Genomic DNA, 21,921 nt, shown 5'->3' on the forward strand with positions numbered 1-21,921 from the left:
GTGCACTGACATTGCAGATACATCCAAATACATGTAGTATTGATATCAATAAATAAACAGTTATCACAGATAAGTACAGTCTCATTAGCTATGTTCAATATATTGTAAATAATATATTTCCAGTTGTGAGAACTCATCTGACCCAGAGATCCTCCCTCTTTTCACTGCATATGTAAATGGAAAGCTATGGACAGAGTCTGCACCTGATTCTCTGGACATTCTCCAGAGTTCATTTGTGAAAACGGCATCTGACAGCTGAAGCCTTTGAACATTCAGATTACAGTCAAGCATGGACCGATTTCTGTCAACCTGGTGTGAATCTTTCCAGCCGAAGCCTGGCCCAGACTAACTAATCAGCTAATTTCTCTACCTTCAACAGATTAAATGACAATATTTCAGTTCAGTATTTCAGACTGTATTCTTACAGAGAAACGAGCAAACACTGAATAAATCAAACCAGATTTACTAAGTGTACTATGATGAAAATGGAGCTCACAATTTCTCCTTAAATCTACACCAGATGACAAACTACCCTGTGAAACCAAAGAGGGAAACAGTTACATTTATTGGCATGTCTTTGCAAATTGAATACTGAAAGCTTGGCCATTTGGGCATTCTTTCACTAACGGAGCAATACTTTATGTAACACAGTGAAATCACAGTATTTGTACCATCATCTCCATTTTAAAGAGTGGCTACAAAACACGATGCATCATCTTAGTGGATATATTTATACTTTAGTAGAGCAAAGTCATTGTGAATAACATCAGTTGGCTAAACACAGCTAATAGTATATGACAGCTTTTGCTGGATTGAAATCATCATTTGACTCTTGGTTAAACACTGACCGGCCATAGATACTTATGGCTCTGAATTTATAGTTCAGCATCAGATTTCCCCTGCTGGTATCACAGCTGCAGTACTGCTCTCATGTTTGCTCGGTCAGACCAGGTCATCCTTTAATTATATTTTTCACCGCAGAGGAGTTACATCCATGTAACTTTTATTCAACCATCACAAAATGGGAGACTACAGTCACACGTTTGCTGTGTTAACACTCTTTCATTCACTGTGATGGAGAGCGACAGTATTGCTGTAAGCAGGTTTTCAGTGACTTTGCTTAATGTGTGGCTGTGAACTGCAGCAGATTACTCAGTCTTCCCTCAAACTGCTAATTTTTTTCTTTTTATCACCAACATCTGCATCAGATATTTCAGGCCCTCATTATACCAAGGAAAGACTTCAAAATCGATAACTTTCATATGTTCTTTCAACATCTTTTGACTATTATTTACAATCCTTTGCATGTAAATTAATAGTTAATGCCATTAGTAAAACACCAACAATAAAATAATGTAATTTATCATCTTAAAACAGTAGTTACTGTTAAACATATAACTTCACATTAGATTAACAAAGCTTTAACACAATGACAGCAATGGGTTGCTGGATTGATGATGACCCTCGTGTTAGCACAGATGGCTAAATGTAAAGGGATGTGTAACCCCTGAGGAAATACTGATGTGAGAAGCAGTAATTGACTCGCTGAGCAAGCCTGTTTCAGGGAATACTTATGCGCTGCCAGCGCCACACTGATTTGATGCGTTGCGGCGATAAAGTGAAAATGGTGTACCAGTTTCATTAAAGGTGTTGCTGAATTTTAGAATGTAATCAGTTAACTAATTGCTTTACAAAGTACTGACATTAAGGTAATACGTTGCTTTTCAGGGATGTTTTTGGAAATATGTGTATAAATCAAATGCAAAAATAGATCTTTCTGTCTTTTGGAAATAAATGCTGGTAGATTATTTAAAATAATCTACTCTAAGGTCATCAGAATTTGATAGAAAATAGGTCTTAGATTTGTGAAAGGTATTTTTTTATAAATGAAGTTATCAGTTTCTCACATCATATTTGGCCCGCACATCATCAAAATTGCCTCATTGAGGTTTGCAGCATTGGTTTATGCACAGCTCTCTTAAGGTCCCACCACAGCATTTGAGTCAGACTGAGGTCTGGACTCTGACTGGACCATTGCAACACCTTGATTCATTTCTTTTTCACACATTCTGTTGTAGATCTGCTGCTGTGTTTGTTTATGTTTATGTTTATGTATTTAGCAGACGCTTTTATCCAAAGCGACTTACAAATCAAGATATAACAAGCTATACAAAAAGCTAACAATAAACTACATAGAAGAAACCCACTAGTCCAGAGTAGTCCAGGTGACAGAGTAGAGATAGGGTTTGGGATCATTGTCCTGTTGATGAGCCAGTTTCAGCCCAGCTTTAGCTGTGGGACAGATGGCCTCACATTTGACTCTAGAACACTTTGGTATCCAGAGGAGTTCATGATGGATTCAGTGACTGTAAGGTGCCCAGGTCCTGTGGCTGCAGAACAAGCCCAAATTATCAGCTCTCAACCACTGTTTGACAGCTGGTATGAGGTGTTTGTGCTGATATGCTGTGTTTGGTTTCCTCCAAACGTGTTGCTGTGCAAACATCCCCACTTTGGTCTGGTCTGTCCAAAGGACATTGTTGCAGAAGTCTTGTGCTTTGTTCAGATGCAGCTTTGCAAACCTAAGCTGTACTGCTTTCTCCTGCAGCCTTTCCAAACAAGCCATCCTTGTTCAGTATTTTTCTAATTGTGCTGTCATGAACTTTAACATTCAATATGCAAACTGTGGTCTGTGTTTGCAATGTATCAGTTGTTCCCAGCGCTTGAATCCCAGCCCTTATGGAAGCTGGACATGGCTTCAGGGCCTTTTTGGCTTAGTTTTTGTTCAGTAAATTCTGACACACTGTAATACATTATGTGTTGTTGTTAATTTGAGGATGTTAGATGTTGAACCTTGAAACCTTGGAATTGATTGTGTACTTTCTTTTTCGACATGACTTTATACTGCACTGTGTTTAAAGGTACAATGACACATTTATACTGTTTAAATAAAACAAAATACAGATGCATTATAAAGAAACTGTAAAATGTTGGTGTCTCTGGTGCAAGTGTTTTATTCATAAATACTTTTCAACCTTTGGATTTATTGTAGTAAGCGTTTCTCTGCCTTGTTCTGTCTTCCTCTCAGGCCCCCCCATCATCTCCAGTGATCCAATTCAGTACGCTGTCAGAGGGGAGAGAGGAGAGATCAAGTGTTACATTGCCAGCACCCCCCCACCTGATAAGATTGTAAGTCCATCTCTGGAAGTTGTAATCTCCTTCAGAGTTGCTTGACCTTTTCAGATTGCATCTCCCTCAGAAGGAATCTTGAGCACAGCTCCCTGTCCACGTGGAAAATACGTTTTTCTTCAGCTTGTGTCACTCCAACTAAAGGAGAGGTAGAGGGGGAATTGTTCCCAGAGTGTGTCACGAATATGTGAGAACAATCTGTTCCTCATCTGTAGTGGAAGGTATGAGTCATTAAAAACAGCTGCTGTTGTATTTAGTTGAAATCAAAGAGGGGGCACATGATCCTGTGAGATGCTGATGTAAGTGCAGCAGATGAGAGCGAAAGAATCAGTGAGCTTATCGCGCTCTGAGCGTTGTCGTCATAAACATGAAGCACTGGTATAGAGCTGCTAGCAATAACCGCTAAAACAGAAAAAGCTACCCATCCAGCTTATTTTCTTGTACAAGATTTTCCTGCCTAGTTAAACAAATGTTTGCTCTCACTTCAGGACCGTTTACCTTTATAGATCTAATCTCCGGAGTGGTTTCACAAATACGTTTCCTGTTGTTGAAACAAAAAATGCATGCAAAAGGTGTTGCATGTTGTTTCATATTCACATGAAAGTCAGATGCAAGATACCTGTAGTTATGACTGAGAATGCAATCTTCGACAGATTTACCTTCCAAATCTTTAGTTTGACACACCTCAAACAGAGAACATGCAGTTGCATTGTGCTCTGACAAACCAGCTGGAGCTAAAACCAATATTTTCAAACAGCAAAAATTTATCAGACGAATTGCATGTTTATTGAGCATTAAAGCATGTAATTTTATTTCTGGTAGACCCCCAAAAATTAAATTCTGAGTATCTAAATGATATGACAGTGCAGGACTGCTCGTTAAAAGGTGTTTCTTTTAGCTTGGTGTGGCTTGGTGAAGATGACTGATTGTCACTGTTAAAAGACTAAGATGGAGGACTTTCAAGAAGACTTTCACCAACATTTTCTTAGCAGAAAGCTGTAACTGAATGGCCTGCTGAATCTTCCTTAACATCAGCAGTGCACTTTTTACATTCCTGCTCATTACTGACAGCAATACTTGATAAAACAACTGCTAGTGATATTGTGTGTGATAGAAAACCTTAAAAAGAAGGGAATAGCTGAATGATCTACAATAACGTAAAGAGGCAAAAAAGAGAGAACAGATATAAATCCAAGGCAAGAATGAGTGAGAATGAGTGTGGAGGAGCAATAGATTGAAATGAGGGGGAGAGAGATGGAGGGAGAGTAAAATTTTGTACCTTTCAGTGTCAATTATCCAATTGTGCAGTGCCAACATGACAGAAATCAGAGCTTTTAGAGTGCCTCAGCCTCCCGCTGCACTGGCAGAGAGCTCAGAGCGTATAATGTGATACGACATTATAGTCTAGGCTTAATGCACAGACATTGGGACTTATAAAATATGGAATATGATGCTTTGTGTATGTGTGTGTTCATTTGTGCAATGAGGCAATGAGAGACTGGGAGAGAGAAAGAAATACACACAGACGTGGTGCAACATGATTATTGTAAGAAATAAGGAGAATGTAAGAGGCAGACTGTGGAGACAGAAAAATACACAATATTATTATCGTTCCAAGACTGTCAGAGACAAAGAGTGGAAAAATTGGGGGCTTTTTTAAAAATGACTGAGTCCTGCTAACATTTAATTTTTTTTCTCAAGAAAGAGATGAGCCCAAAATATGGTTGTATGTATATTTCATGTCATCCTGCTCCATTTTTGATTCCCTCCAAATTCCCCGTCAGCAGATTTTAAGTGCCAAAACCTGCTAGAGTTTTTAACACTCATGTACACTTACTGCTCTGTGTATGTATTCTCATTTATTTATGGGGAATTTCTTTCTTCCCCAGCTTAAAAAGTTGCCGCACAAAGTTTAATTAGCCAGATTCTGCACGAGGTGTGAGAATATCATTTGTTTTGCTTGAAATGTGTTTCTTGCTTTTGTGTCTCTTTACCTTTCTTAACACTACCCCATCTGTTGGCTAAATGTTTGCTCCTGACCGTTTGTGTCTGTTGTGATTAAAACTATTAAGATAGGATAAAATTAAATTAGCATTATTGATCACTGAGGTTAAATTGGAGAATTGAAGCAGTAAAGAGTGGAGTTTAGATAAAAGTCAAACAAATTAAACATACTGGAGACAGGGTTTTTGTCTCATCAATGCGGATCTCCTCTCTGCTTGAAGGAGCTGTGTTTATTAAGAACTGATGTAGAAACCTCTTGTTTCCAGATATGCATCTGCCGAGTTTTAATCTTAGTTAACCTGGTTTGCTTCAATAGGTTTGGGCTTGGAAGGAGAATGTGTGGGAGAAGGAGAAAGGCACCCTGATGGAGAGGTACACCGTAGAGCAGAGTAAGCCTCCGTCACAGGGCGGGGCTGTCCTCTCCACCCTGACCATCAACAACGTGATGGAGTCTGACTTCCACTCACCATACAACTGCACTGCCTGGAACTCCTTCGGACCTGGAACCATGATCATCACACTGGAGGAGACAGGTATGGTGGAAACAGAGGGGAATACGTGAGCTTCAGTCCTTACATAGATGTTTATTCACTGCAGGGGATCAACCATCCATCTACTGATTCTGGAGTTCTGAGCCATCCTAAAAACCAAGTTATACACTGGTTTGTCGGATGAATGCTTACCTAAAAGAAGTGTTTGTGTAATATAACCTAATATGCACAGACTTACAGTGATACTGTACATTCTGATATAGTAAAGTGCTCACCAAGTACAAACAGAAATGTTTGAGTGGAACTGGTGACAGTAATGTGTCTTGAAAATATAAAAGTGCAGCCCTGTGTTGTGACAAAACATCCAAATAAAATGCCAAGCCATGTCACGTGCTATCAGCATGGGTGTTTTTTCTTTTTTCTGTTATTTCAAACCATGTGGTCTTGAGAAATGAAATTTTTACACTAACCTGTGTCACCTCACATATCACGTTATGGCTTAAAATGAAATGCAAAAGATAAAGCATAAAAATGCCCCTCGTAAAGCGATGATATACACATACACGCACACTCACACTCACAACATCATGATAAGACTGGTTGCTAAGGGGGCTGTGCTTAGCACCGTCACCTCACAGCAACAGGGTTCCACTCCCGACTGGGGCCTTTCTGTGTGGCGTTTGCATGTTCTCCCTGTATATGCATGGGTTCTCTCTGGGTATTCCGGCTTCCTCCCACCATCCAAAAACATGTATGTTAGGTTAATTGGTGACTCTAAAATAGTCTTAGGAGTGAAACTTAGGAGTGAGTGTGAGCGTGTGTGTGAGCGTGTGTGTGGTTGTTTGTCTCGTTCGTCTCTGTGTGGCCCTGTGATGGACTGGCGATCTGTCCAGGGTGTACCCCGCCTCTCACCCAATGACTGCTGGGATAGGCTCCAGCCCCCTTGCGACCCGACCAATGGATTAAGCGGGTATAGAAAATGGATGGATGGATGGATGGATGGATGGATGGATGGATGGATGGATGGATGGATGGATGGATGGATGGATGGATGGATGGATGGATGGATGGATGGATGGATGGATGGATGGATGGATGGATGGATGGATGGATAGATAGACAGACGGACGGACTGGTTGGTAAGGACTTACCAATAATATAAACATTTCTAAAAAAATATTTTTAAAAAGGACATAATTCAGCCACAACATTAAAACCGCTGAAGGGTGAAGTGAGTAGCACTGCTCATCCTCTAACAATGCAATTTTCTGATTAGAAAACCTGCATTCTGGTATTCAAATGACTGTTACATTGACACTTGCCACCAACATAAACATTTTTGCAGACCAGTCACAGTCAACGTGGGTCAATATTACTCCCCCCGGTACATGTAGCCTCCTCAGCAGGACAGAAGTGGGCCCCACGAAAATTGCTTTAGAAGGGTTCAGAATAAATTACAAACGCTGGAGTGTTCACCCAGTCTCCAGATTCCCAGATCCCAGTCTGAAGGGTTGTGATGGCAACTGTTCAGAACGCTGTTGGCAGCATTAGGAGAACCTTCCCAATATCAGGACATGGTCGTGGTCGTTAAATTATGGCTCAACATTATTTGCAGTGTTTTCATGAGGAGATCCCCGTTGATTTTTTCTTTTAATTAAATGCTGTACTTGTACACTAATACTAGAAGAAATTTGTGCCGTTTCCATGATCTTCTGCTGATTTACAGTTGGATGGAAATAAACTTGGAAGCATTGGATGTTAATGTTGTAGAAAATGTTTACCAAAAAGAATTTAACTGCTCAAAAGATCACAAATGGTGACATCCTCCTGTTTCAGAATTGTGTCATTCACTAAGAACAGATAGAGTGCTTCTACAGTTTTATTTCCTTGTTCATCAATACGTTGGTGGTTCATTCAATGAATTAAAAGTGTCAAAATGACCACATGAGAACAGAATCTGCTGCAAATCCCAGCTAGCATAATGCAAACTGTATGAGATGGGAGGTTTCAAAATGAGTAATGTGATTTTAGACTGTTTTTTGTCAAAGTTAGAATATTTCCGGTTACATCACATGAGAGATTTCTGCATTACTTTATTGGTTTTTGCTCCTCTCACTGGTATGTAGGTGGGACTCAGTCGGAAAACGTGATGTCACAGGCTGAGAGAATGAGATCTTATATGAGAGTCAGTGGATCATTTGGTCACTTTTGATCAAATCTGACCACATCACACCCACACAGCTGCGATAAAGCTGTGTTTTTTTATGGTAAACTCCTAATCAATACTAAAGGAGTTAGTTTCTGATGAAAATTCCAGACAGGCATTTTAATATCTCTCAAGATCCTCCACCACTTTTTTACAAACTGATGCGCCCTTGAGCAAAGTTATTAAGCAGTGGCCTCAGCTGGAGGAGAGTGTTGTTAGTGTGTTCCAGATGATTGTTTTATTATGAGATCTTAGAGTTTCACATTACATTGAGAAAATGGTTTCTCCATGCTCCGCCAGTCTCATCTCACTCTTATTCTCTCAGCTCTCAGATTCCACCGGCTTTAGAAAATCTACCAAAACATCTTCGAAAGAGAAGCTTGGAGTTTGGATTTGTCCACGCTGAAAGCATTTTCATCCCATGTCTGAGTAGCATGCCTTATCAACATAACCAGCCCTCAGAGACTGAGCATTAAGCAAGAACACAAGGAGGATTTACTCTTAAACGACGCAGGTTTCTGTAACACTGAGATGAGGCAGCAGCTGTCCCTCAACCCCGACCCTTCCTCTGCTTGTGTTTGTTTCAGATATTGTTCCAGTGGGAATTATCGCCGTTGGTACGGTGGGCTCCTCCATTCTGCTGCTTATGCTTCTGCTGGCGCTCGCCTTCTTCCTCTACCGCCAACGCAAAGGCAGTGAGTGAACGCAGGTTTTTTTTTTTGATGTGTTTGTGTGAGGGCATGCACAATTACTCCATGTGTCTGTCAGTCTTTCTTTCATCCCCCCCCCCCCTCATCTGTCATTTTGCCTCTCCACGAAGAAAGTGACATATGCCAGCCATAGCGCATTTTATTTAAATGAGATTAATGAATATTCATATCATGTGGCAAAGTGCCTTAAATCGCCCACTGTATATTTCCATTTTCCTTCTTCTGACATTGACTTGTATGATTTTTCTTTTTTTATTCGTATGTGACGAGATAAAGTAGGAGCACAAACAACAGATCTGACTGCAAAAGCATTTAAAAGTGAATAATATTCAGATAATGAATTCCTATATGTGTTGTTTTCCATAGCCTACAGCAATCCAATTAGTATTTATGAAAACAAACCACGCTTCCACAAACCACAGATCTAAACCCATTTGGTGTCTTTTAGTTGCTTAATTTTGAGCCGCAAATAAAGAGTTGAGAAAGACAGTGAAGGTGACTGGCAGAGTCCCCGGAGGGATTTTCTGGGGATAAAAGTACATTCTCTGGTTCAGAGCTGATAAACACCAGTACAAAAAAGATACCGTTTGGAAATAGAAACTCAAACAAACATAGCTGTCTCTCCAGATAAACAGTCTCCCGTTTGTTGTCGACGAAGTAGCTCAAGACTTCACTGACGGAAATCTTTTCTTTTAAGATTTCTGGCTGTGGAAGAGCGTTGTTCATGTTGACAAATACCAACTGCTCAGTACTGAGGACACACAAAGCTGAGCATGTCAGGATGACAAGACAGTGTTAGACATAGAAAGACTCTTTTTATTGCGCTAAAAGCTACGTTTTTGTAGATGTGAGGTCTTATTCCAGCAAACCCTCTCATAAGAGCACATGCATCTTTTTTCAGCTTCTGTCTTTAAAACATTGTGGGTGTGTGTGTGTGGAGCTGGTCAAAGCCCATGAGGAGGAACAGGTTCACCTCATCACTGGAGATCCATACTGTATAATTAGCATTAATGAAATACAGACTACTAATAAACTAATGTAAGAAGATGGGACAAAGAAGATGCAAGAATATGAGCATAGAAAGAAGAGAGTAAATACATAATTATTATGTCAGATTAATATTGATGTCTAGCATTTCTTTACGTTTTTAACAGGCTGGAAACATCACTGCTGCTGTAACATTAACATTTTCCATGTGATGCATAGGTTTGTAACGCATATAACAGCTCAGGGGGGTAGAAGAGGGTCACAAGAGACAGTGACAATATCTGCAATATTTTCATTGATTAAAATGTATAAAAACTACAGAAAGAAATCACCTCTTTGTAGGAGATGTTTGTCCCTTTTTTAAGCAACACATTTTTCCTTCTGCAGTCTTAGATAGAGCATTGTATGTTCTGTACATGGGATGTTTTTGAATATTTCCAGTTATTTAACAGTGGGTGGTTCCTTACAGAGCTGTCACATTGTTTTGGTCTTTATGTTCTCTACAATAAACATTTCTAAGAGGTAACTGTCACTGTAAGTAATCCTTCATTTATATGACATTTAGCATTTGAGAATTTGTAAGAAAATTGACGTGTTTTCAACTTAAATCAAGTAGCATATATAAATTATTTGTCTTTTTTAGTATTTTATCTTTTTTGTTGTAGAATTAACTATTAAGTATAAAAACATGCATTTCTGTGTCCCATTTAATTATGTAAAGTGTTCTGATTATTCTTAAGGATTTACAGTCAAGTTTTAAATTAAAGCAGTTCATGTGCCCCTTCATCAGTGGAAGTAGATCCCTTTGTTTTAAAAATGCATTCAGAAAGGATGAATAGAAGCATTTTAAAATTCACCAACATATATTAATTTTTTCTTATTAAAGCCTCCTTTTTACTGCAGTGCAAAAACGTTCAAGATTCATTTGAATAATGTTGCTAACTTGCACAGACTGAACAAATGTGACAGATGATTAAATCACTGTAGTGAAAATGAACAAACTTAACTCGTTACCAAAAATCTGTAAATTTCAGTTGACAAATGACAATGACAACCAAAACTATCCTGAGATTTACGGCAGAAATATCAGCTGAATCCCTCACATAATTTTCAGCCATAACTGACCATAATAGAGAAATTAATGGATTGTGAAGTTTTCTGACATCTTGTTTCATCATCATGGACACTGATGTCCTCAGGGTTGAAAATGCTACCTTTTTCTTCTTATTGAGGCAACGAGCAGACCAAATTGCGTAATGCACCATGATCAACAGAGACAAAAACAAGGAAAATAATGGATCAGACAGATGAAAAAACATAAAGTAGAATATATTGTGGTTTACAGTTGTTTTGCTGCTTTTCTGTCCAGACTGACAATAAAATCAAGAATCTATTCTAACTTTGATTCAAAATATTGTCTTTCAGGTCGCCGTGGCGTTACCCTCGGTAAACCAGACATCAAGGTAGAAACTGTCAACAAAGAGACCCACAGCCTGGAGGAGGAGGCGGCCAATGTCTCCACGGCAACCAGGATGGTCAAGGCCATGTACTCCGTAAGTAGACTCCCATCTGAGTCACCGGGGGCTGCAGAGAGGAGGCGTATGGGTCAATGGCCTTAAATGTACAGCTACACCGACACTAAGGGCGACATGGCAGGAGAGGCACGCACACACATTTAAAAGTACACACACACACACACAGCAGAACATTCAGAAACACACACACACAAAATATGAAGACTGGCGGCACACACACAGTCAAGCCAAAATCAATACCGAGTCTTCAGATATGGATGAAAAGAAACAAAAACAGACAAAATAATTTATATTCACACACAGGAACAGCACTGAGGAGATGCAGAGTCAACGTTGCAAATACTACAAAACACACACACACAAATAGTGCACATACACTGGTCCTTATTCTATAAGTGCACACAGATTTCTGCCCCTATGAAAGCTGCCAAGGAGAAATAAGCAACAGAAACGCACCGACACATTCAAATAAAAATGCACACTCGCTTTAACGTTGTGCTCCTTTTAGAAAAGCCCCAGAAGTCCTGGAGAATCAAATCGACGCGCCTTTGACCCCAGGTTTTAAAGCTCGACCCAGAACCGTTTAACCGACGGCAAACCGTTTCTCATCTTTCAGTCTCTTGGGATGAAAAAGCTGAAACTTTCTTTTCCTCTTCCCTCCCTTTCTTCCTTCTCCTTTCCTTTCTTCACCCTCCCTCTTTCCGTGTGTGTGTTTCGTTGTTTGATGGTTTAGTTTCTGCCCTCTGTTTCCCTCTCTCCCTCCACTCAGCCGTTCAAAGACGACATGGACCTGAAGCAGGACATCAGAAGCGAGAGCGACACACGGGAGGAGTATGAGCTCAAGGTGAGATGGCTCAGCAAAGATGTTTTGGCATGCTGACACTCGAGTTTGAAAAAAAAACACTTATATGCAGCATCTTGACATTAAATCGTGCATGGAGCATGAGCTTTGTGATCATGTTTATCGCTCTGTTCCTGTTAGGCCTTCTTTTTCCTTCAACACAGCACTTCAGTTGAAAGCTTCTTTGTATTTGCACAGACTAATTTTCTCGTATCTGCACCTTCTTTGTATTATAAGGTCATTTCTGATGGAAACATTTCTCTTGGAAAAGGTCAGAACCTTGCATTTCAATGCAAAGTGCTGGAGCTAAGTGCCATCTCACTTCAGTGTTCTACTTACCCACATAGATAATTTCAGTACCCTCAAAAATGTTTATAATGAGCCTGCTGTGATGTTTTTATTCCTACTTATTAAAGATTTTTTCCAGGTAAGTCTCTACTGTGAAGCCAGACTTACGTTGTAGCTCCAACTTTTCAGTGTCCAGTTAATTCTCTTAAACCTTGTTACCTGAAAACTGTGAGAGTCTTCTTACTCTCTCTACATATTAGATGTAGTGGAGTAGTCTAAAATGAGACTAGACTCAATCTTGTATTTATTGGCCCTACTAGATGTGCAGGAAAAAAAGAGGAAAAAACTTTTAATAACCTTTTAATCCAGTGAATTTAATTGTTCTGTAGCTGTTTACAAATAATTATTTGTGATATACAATATACTGTGTAAACTCTCTCTCTCTCTCTCTCTATATATATATATATATATATATATATATATATATATACTAACTAACAGATCTATACTGAATCGAATTTAAATTTGAATTAAAGATATTCTTTACTTGCTCCTTGCCATGTTTAATAGCAACTGGATTCCATCTTAAAAGGATGAACATAATAAGAGGAAAGACTGACGTGTCTTTCATGCCATCAGCACCACATCAGTCTTATTTACTTAGTTTCAGTTAGATCTCTTTGTGCTTCATTAATGGAACAGTGATTAGTTGATTAACAGTTATCCAAAATATGCTATTTTTACTTTCTTTGCTAGCTTTGAGTGCAGTAACTATTGATATTAGCCTGGATTATATAAATAATTCCACATATTTTATCGTATCATATAGTTTGTTCCTTTGTGAGAAATACATGAGTCCAGATTCTTGTTTGCGATTGGTTTCTTGGTGTCAGCACTGGCTCTTTTATACAAACACACACAACTAAAGTGAGTAAGACTGGCTTGATTTACCATGCTGATGTAAATTTGTGTTACACAATTTAGCATAATTGTTAGGATTAGGGAAGCCAGATTATTAAAACACGGTGTGCATTATGAACCTGCTTTGTACTACAGGATCCTCCAGTTGTCCAGGTTCATCGTAGAAAAATGCATCACAAGCTTTCTTGGTCATAAACATACTGGATTGCATCATTCATACAGCATTACATTTCTGTACAGAGCATGGGACACAGCACGCCACCACCATCACCAAGCAAATCACCATGTGGTGCATCAATATACAATATCAACCAAGTTTTTGATGATTCTGATTTAACTTTTGCTGATGTTTGTTTGAATTTTTTTTTAAACATTTGCCTTTTTTAAAATGTTGCCTATAACTTATAACGCATATGTGTTTAATTACTGTCATATATTTTACCAGACTTTGATTCAAGTCAGCCCTAATGGAACAAATCATAAAGAAACACACTTTATGTTTTCATGTCTTATCATTTATAGACTTTTTTTCCTTACATTCTGTCACAGAAATATTAGGACTTAAAAAAAAAAAATTTCTTTCTGATCACAGGATCCAACCAATGGCTACTACAACGTCCGAGCCACCACCCACGATGAGGCGCGCCCGCAGTCCCGTGTTGTCCACTATCAGGGAGAATTTCGCTCTCCAAACTCAAACAGTGGACCAGCTGGTGCCACCGCCAGTGGACCCACAGCCGCCACCAGTGGTGCAGTTCCCCCCAGCACTGTGCCAGGCTCAAGGGCAGGCTGCTATGACCCCCGCCCACCCTCCAGGATGTCCCATGCCACCTATGCCCAGTTCAACACCTTCTCCAGGGCAGGACAGAGCCAGCAAGCGCCTCCCAATCCAGCTCTTCAGTCACCTGGAGATTACTCTGCTGGAGACTGCGGCCTTCTGGATAGCACAACACAACTGCCATATGACAACTACGGATACCCCTCCCAGTATGCCAGCTACCGCATGGGCTTTGCTCCACCCATAGAGGAAGGGCCAGCCTATGAGATGTATCCAACAGGACAAGGGACCGGGCCAGGGCCGGGACCAGGGCCAGGGCCAGGGCCGGGACCAGGGCCGGGACCAGGGCCAGGGCCAGGGCCGGGGCCGGGGCAACAAAGTCCTGAAACAGGGTTGGGAAAGTATGGAACCTCCACTCGCTTCTCATACTCGTCTCCACCCTCTGACTATTCCCACAGACACACCCAACGGATGCAGACTCATGTGTGAAAACGAATACATTCCCTCTTGGACCTGTCACACATAAAGACACTTCCCATCCTGTAAAATCCCACCCATAAAAACATAAAGCTTCAAGAATCCATTTTCTGTTTCCGTAGCGACCACTGCATGAAATTTGATCGATTTTAGGAATCAATAAAACACCATAACAACGCCTGGCAGTTAGAAGTATTGAATAAGACACAGTTAGAAGCAATACATGCAACACATGCAAAGCAACATTTGTACACATTTGCTCAGGCTTCCCGTCTGCAATGTTGACCCTCCAACGAAAGCAAAAGCGAGAGCCACAATCAAGAGAGAAAAAGAAGAAAAAAGAAGAAGAGCACTTTGAAAACATGAAGAAGAGGCGGTTTAGGAGGTGCTGTCCACATATTGCTCTTGGAACATCATTCTTGCATCACATGGTCCTTCAACTCCATCTCTGTAAATAGGCGCAAATGGAGATTTGGACATTTTAAGTTATAAATCTTGTATAAAACTACACACTGAGATGCAGTACAGTGACATACAGCAAACCTCTCGTTTAGTATTTTCTCGCTGACATATTGCAAAACAAACACACACACACACACGCAAACTTACGAATCTTTAAAAACTTGCAGCAATGGGGCAGCTTGGACTACGAATATAAGTGGCACTTTTCGATCCCCTGTCCTCACTAAAACTTGCCCAGTGGCCGTTTCTTTGAAGATCTACCTTGATTTAGGTGGGACAAAGCTTCTGAAGGTGGTTCAGTGAGTGACCACAGTGCATATGTGCCAACACAGAAACTTGTGTCTTCTTTTTTAAAGTGTGGACAATAAGGTGCTCTGGAGGACGACATTTTGTACATCTACAGTAAGAAGAAAGGAGCAGTAGCAAGCGTCTCTGTGCTCCTACACCTCCCCATATCACATTTTTATCATCCTCATACATTTCTATACTGAGTATTTCACTCAAAGCCACTGCTATAAACAGTGTTTGTGAAACAAGGTGTGGTGGGAGCGCTTTTACGTTCTATGACTCTCTGCAATTTGTACAAAAAGATACCTCCCCTACCTTCAAGTGTCAAAAAAAGTATTTGTTTCTCTCACTTGCACAGTAGAGTAGGTTTTTTTCCCCCATATTTATATGGAAACATGTGGAAAAAAAATGGCATTCTGAAACATTTTATAATATTTTTCTAAGGAGTTGTGGACCAAAGGTTCAGCATTTTGGGTGACACTCACTTTTTAATATGTCTGTGGCAATGTGATCGTTGTTGGAAACGGTCCAGGTTCCTTTAAAAAGAGATGGAAGGTGTTTTTAATGTGGATGTTGAAGAGTTTCACCTCAAAATTATATAAATCCAGCTGGAGCTATTCTCTGATGGATGTATTTGTTTGGCGTGAAACTCTTTCTTTGACTTCCAGTCTTGTGATTGGACTGCCTTTTTCAGATGTTGACGACATTCAAAATAATTGATGGAGAGCAAGCAGCTCGCTTTGAGCTGTAAACTTTGTAAGAAGGTTCAAATGTATCTAACATATCAAAGTGAGGTACAGAGAGTTCTATCTAGCTCATCTGGTACCTTGTAGTATGTGTAAGTCTGCTGGTTTCCTCTCTGCAACAGAAATTTGGAGGTGTTTTATGTCCAAAGTTTTTCGGTCATGTTATGTCAGCTTCTGGTGTGTATGGTTGGCCTTTAAAGCAGAACTTGGTGACCTTGAAAAGTAGGTGGACAAAATGAAGGTCCCCCCCGCTACCTCTCCGCTGTGCTTCAGCTTGGCTTTCAAAGTCCTGACCTGTAGATTATGGTGTCATAAACCATTCTCCCACGCACACTGGAGTCCTAAAGATGTTGCAGAGCAGGTGACATGTGAGAATGCAAATGTCTGCAACATTCGCTCTGGGCTTATTACAAAGATTTTACACACCCATCCTCCATCTCTGGAACATCCACAAGCCTTCCAGCAAATATTACGGAGCATTTGCTGCCACTGTGCCAGTGAGCGTGTGTGTGCTGGTGAGAGTTTGGCCTTTCTTCTACCTCCCCCCTCTATTGGGTATATGTGCAGATACTGTACATGCGGTATTTATATCGCAAAAAAAAGCCTCATCTGTTATTCTGAACATGTTGTAAAAAAACACAGTTTCCCCTTAGCGTTCTGCACGCTGCATCCCTCACACGCATTTCCTCACATTTCCAGTCAGGAGAGAGCATCTCCAGCAAAAAGCCTCCTGCTGTGATGTGCTTATATGAACAGCAGCGGGGATAAATGTTCATACCAAATTGTCAGCGCTTCTCCTGAAAACCTCTGGTGTTCATGTGTGAAAACAACTATACACATACTCAAGCTGGTAACCATGAAAACTGTAGACTTGGCTCTGATCAAATCCACACTAGAGAAGTGTGGAAATCTTTCAATGATGCACTTCTTATTTGTTTTTATGTACATTATGATTTATATTTTACATTCTTGTGCCGGGGGCATAGACACCGCAGGTCACAATAAGTTCTTTTCACATAAAGATGTTTGGTCAGTTTAAGTAAATCTGATGCAAGTCTTTGAAGTTTCTAAACTATCAAAGTGTTCTCTGCTACCTTTAGATACATGGCATCATAACATATAGATTTCAGTGCTATAAATTATGTTGCACATGTACTGATTTCACACTAATCTCATTACAGAAAGATTATAACTTTCAAATTTATTTATTTTTGTCTTTTCATGAGTGTGTTATTTCATCACCAGTATCAGTTTATTTAAAAATATGCAGTTTTGTCCTTGTTAGGATCTGTTGCATTACCCTGCCTTCTCTCTTGACATTTTTGGTGGCTTCTGGTGGTGTCTTTGCGGCTTTTTAAGCATGACTACAATGTGTATAGTTGTACATCTGCAGGGCTCAGATGGCGTTACACCCCATAACAAAAAAAAAGTGCAAATATAACACCAGCTAGAGACTCCTCATGGTTCTTTGTCGTGGTTTTCACTCTGGTATGGTGGACTCTTGCGAACAACATTCAACGTATTAATCGAAGCCAGAGGATCCAGCCCCTTTCACAGATTGTGTCTCGTGTTTCAGCATATATGACAATAAAGTCACCAAGTTCTGCTTTAACGCCTTCAGGTTGATGATGCTGCATTTAAACCTTTGTTGTTTTTGTTATTTTTAATCCATAAAAAGTCAATGGCTTGTCTGCATAACATTTCCCCAGACTGAAATCATTTATGTTTGCACACTGAGCTTAATGAGATACAATTGGATTGCTCTCATCATCATACTAACTCAAAACTTCACCTTTTATGGTGACAGTCACTCTTTGATTAAACTCTGCAGCAGTAGCACCAATTTTTGGAATATACTGACCTTCCAGTTCTAAGGTTCCATGTGGCTAATCCATCTTTTTTTGTTTAGTTTTTTTACAGTTGTTTAATGCATATTCTAAAGTTCACATACTGCATCTTTTAAAGGACAGAAAAGTTAAGAAGCATTGAAAGCAATAAGGAGTCACCCACTTGTATCTTTGTTTCACATTTTCTAGCAGTTAAAAATGATTACGCTTTAAATAAGAGCCCACTCTGCAGAGGGTATCAGCTCCACCACAGGTAACCATTGAGTGTTCATTCTTATCAACCATTCTATCAACCCTTCATGGTGTATTATGGTAATTGTGTGTGAAGGGGCTGTAAAAATTTATTTATTGCCTTTATTTTATACAAACACTGAAGAAGGAAACCACAGCCACACTGTTTAATATATCAGATGAAACCTTGTAGCTCCAAGGTCACTATATAAACCATTTCTGTGGAGGTAGAACGGCAGATGGAGCAGCATTTTAAATTTATATGGTTATCACAGCCATGGTATTGCATACTATTACCTCTTTACAACCTTTTTACAGAGTTGTAGCTGTGCAGTATTTTGCATTTGACTTGATATGTCATTATGACTTTGCGAAGAATGAGTAGATTTGATACAGAGGAGGTACTGAGGCCAGCTAATGCATGGCCAGGCCATCCAGGTACTTAGTCAATACCTCTGTTTACAGTTTGTTGACAGTGAGGCTGTATATATATATGTAAAGTACACCACAGATGCCAAAAATACTAAACACGTGTTTAGGTTTGGTTCAGCATTGGAAAAAAATGGAAGGGAATGTGGAATTTGTTTTATTTCACTAGGTTTTTTCCCCTCTTTTCCATGTGTACCTCTCACTGCAGTGTGTGCTGATACTCTTTATACTCTAGTCTCTGCTGTGTGTCATATTAAAAGCCACCTGCCAGCTTCCAGATTTTGAGGTTAAACCTGTTTTCATGAAAAAAGATCATACTGCCACTGCACTCCTTTCTCTTGTTGCTTTGTTTCATATTTTCTTCAATTGCGTATTGGGTAGGAATATCTATCTAGGTTGAATACATTTCTGGGTGTCCTTCTTATAGAATATATATTTTCATGACCTTATGACATCTATCTGCAGTTTATTTATTTCTTTATCTCCTTTATTCTATGAAAATCAGTATTTCTATTCTTATTTGTGATAGTTTGTGGTGCAACATCCGCAATGGAAAAAACAAATGTGGTCAACAGTATGTGTTTCAGCTTATAAAAACAGCATTTTTTTATTTTTGTGCATCAGATAAGATGGTTCTAATCTAATTAATCAACTCTGTTAAAAACAGGGAAGAGTTGTGAACATCTGTGGTCAAAACGACTGCTCCGCCAGGCCACAAATAGCCAAAATCCTGTCTCAACTAGGCCATCCCAGACTAGAACCAGGCCAGACCCAGAGCTAACTGCTCTGTTCCATGCTGTGCTGTGCTGTGTTGTGCCGTCCCCTGCCAAGAGTGACTGACTGAAGTGGCTTGATGTCCATTTTTACTTGTTGGAGTTTTTGTTGGGTGCCAGAAAAAAAAAAGAGTAGAAGAAAAAAAGAGGAGAACTGAGCAGACAAACAAATGCAGCAGCTGTTTGTGTTTACTGTGTTTATGTATGTCCATGGGTGTGTGTGTGTTTGAATGTATGTCTATGTACATGCACACGTGCTTTATGTGTCCATCTATGGAGATGCATGTGTGTGTGCATATCTGTGTGGGCAGCATGTAACCCAAGTGTGTGTTTTCATGCCTTTAGATGTATTGTGGGACCAGTGAGCTGCAGAAACTGGGGTTTGACTGATGATTTCATGTTTTCGGCCAGTCATGCTGTCGCCTGTTGGTATGATGGAGATGACTCCTGACCACAGCTACATAAAACCTGAACTGGTTGGAAGTTCGATTCCCTTTACAACTTTTCTATTTAATAGTTAAATTATCTTTTCTAGGAAAATATAATTGCCCGCTTCTCTTTAAGTATGTGTTAAAGTTATAATCCTTAACATTTTCATGATGTTAAATCTAGTTTTTAATAAGGAATCAACTGGTATAAGGTTTAAAGTTAATGCATATTCTTGCATTGCTTCTTTAGCCTACATGGTAGATTTAATCATAATTGAGAAATTCAAGGTTTGACGAAAGCCAGAAATATAAAAAACAGCTTTTCTTAAGTTGTCATAGCTGGAACAGAACAAAACTCAATGTCAGATTTGAATATTGATATAAGAAAGAAGGAAAAATAATAATGCTCAGTATCCAAACGTTCAAAGCAGTGGTCATATAAAGACAATCTTCTCTGCCTTTCAAAAACACAAGTACAAGCTGCTGGACTGCTCTAATGTCAGCCAAGGTTGGTTTGCCAGCAAAAGTAGGAGCCCAACGCAGCAGTACTTCCAAGGTCGAGGAGGAGGGCAATTTTATTAACTTGCCTCACTACATTTTGTGGAGCTATGGGGAAAAAAGTGAGGCTTGATGCTTTATCAGCATTTAGGGTAATAACTGCACTTGTGTCCTGCTCTTTCTTCAGTTCAGGGAAGTCTGTGCTCCAGTAGCCCAACTCAAACTGTTGCACCCACTCTGTCAAAAATGCTCAAAGCTTTGAGTGATAAATCAGACAGGAATGAGGATGAATGATGTTTGCTAAAACAGGCATTGTGGATGGAGCTTAGCTTACCAAACCGACAGCTTCAATTTAAATATTAGGCTATTTATGAGTAAGATCTTAACCGTTAAACCGGCTTAAAAACATGCACTCCGTGAGAGTATTGTGGACATATTGTATTTCCCCTTAATGCTTAAAATGTACAGAAACAAAGGAGCTGATCGTCACTTCCTGATTGGAAGCTTAAAGGAACTGATTGTTGAACCAAACACTAATATTCCACATTATGCTCATTTAAGTGTTCATAATTTTTATTGTTAATGTTCAAAAACCACATTTATTTCTGCCCCCCCCCCCCTTCCTCAAAGCACCATTCTGCTTATTTTTCAGCTTGTTGCTCAAAAATAGCTGAATAAAAGATGCTTTTTTCTTAAAGTACAGCCACTGGGCAATTATTATGCAAATGTATGAAAGTGTGATGTCATTAAGTACCTGAAGAAAGCCTCGACTGTAATTAGATTTGCTCAGTTGGTAATAATAGCTGGTGTAGAGTTTAGGCTTGGCAGAACTTTTAGATGCACAAAAAGCTACACCAAAGGAAAAGGAAAACTCTAAAGACATAATTTGGGCACTTAGAAAGCTAAATGTGTTATTACATTTCAGACTTGAATATCAGTCAAACCCTAGTTGAAAGCCAGACGGCTGGTAGGACAGAGTGAAGGAAACTTGGTGTGGCCTTAGGTTATGCATAAGGAGCCGAGTTGGTCTGCTTGTCCCTCATCCAGCTGCTGAGCTGGTATGCTCTCTGAAACAGCTGCACGAGTGAACAGGATGATGTTCTGCCTCGTAAGATGGTCAATAAAGTGAGAAGGAATCCAGATTGCACTTAAACATGTGTGACGTGGAGGTGAGCGTCATTATGAGAGGGTTTGTGAGTGTGTTCGATTAAGAATATGTATTCCACATACTTTTTATTTTATCCCTATATATGGTTCACTTGTGTATTAAGTTCTTGTTGAGTACTTGTATATCCCTTTTGTTAAGAAAAAAATGTACAAAACATACAAGATATTATTGAATTGTACTATCATTTTCATGGTTTTTTTTGTTTATTCTTGTTTTGTTTTGTTTTCAAATTCATGTAATTATTTTTTCACAATATCAGAGAAAAATAAAAGATGACACAGTTTCATAAAAGTTTGTTTTTTTCTATTCAATCTGCAACATCCAAGTTTCTAATGTGGCCAGCGTTCCTTTAAAGACAGTTTGTACATCTCACACGTTGTGTATTCAGGTCAAACTCTCTGCATCCCAAACTGTTGTTATGACAGTTTCTGAAGTCAAGCAGCCTGGAGTAAAAAAGTAAGTGCGTTTCTATGTATAGCACCCGAGCATGAGGGCATAAAAAGTGTTTTCTTGAATCTGAGTGAGACGATGGAGCCCAAACATGGAGCCAAAACAAACATCTGCAGAGTTCTTTTTCCTCTCATTTAAAACTCATTTCTGCTCTGTCCTCCTTCACTTCCTCTCCAC

At 39.5% G+C, this 21,921-nt stretch overlaps 1 protein-coding gene across 2 annotated transcripts in view; it reads left to right on the forward strand.

Annotated features, from left to right (window-relative positions):
• Positions 1-21,561, forward strand: part of kirrel1b (kirre like nephrin family adhesion molecule 1b) — an 89,978-nt gene extending 68,417 nt beyond the window's left edge. The window contains exons 10-15 of one of the 2 annotated variants that reach the window (XM_072364039.1): positions 3,086-3,186; positions 5,507-5,723; positions 8,475-8,582; positions 11,010-11,137; positions 11,853-11,963; positions 13,762-21,561. In XM_072364039.1, the coding sequence (XP_072220140.1) occupies positions 3,086-3,186; positions 5,507-5,723; positions 8,475-8,582; positions 11,010-11,137; positions 11,853-11,963; positions 13,762-14,436 (1,340 nt within the window). In that variant the 3' untranslated portion in view covers positions 14,437-21,561. The remainder of the gene's footprint in view (positions 1-3,085; positions 3,187-5,506; positions 5,724-8,474; positions 8,583-11,009; positions 11,138-11,852; positions 11,964-13,761) is intronic. The other variant, XM_072364040.1, reaches the window with a different exon arrangement.
• The last annotated feature ends 360 nt before the right edge of the window (positions 21,562-21,921 follow it).

This window comes from Leuresthes tenuis, unplaced genomic scaffold, assembly GCF_036924035.1.
Source record: "Leuresthes tenuis unplaced genomic scaffold, fLeuTen1.0.hap1 SCAF_14, whole genome shotgun sequence".
NCBI lineage: Eukaryota > Metazoa > Chordata > Actinopteri > Atheriniformes > Atherinopsidae > Leuresthes > Leuresthes tenuis.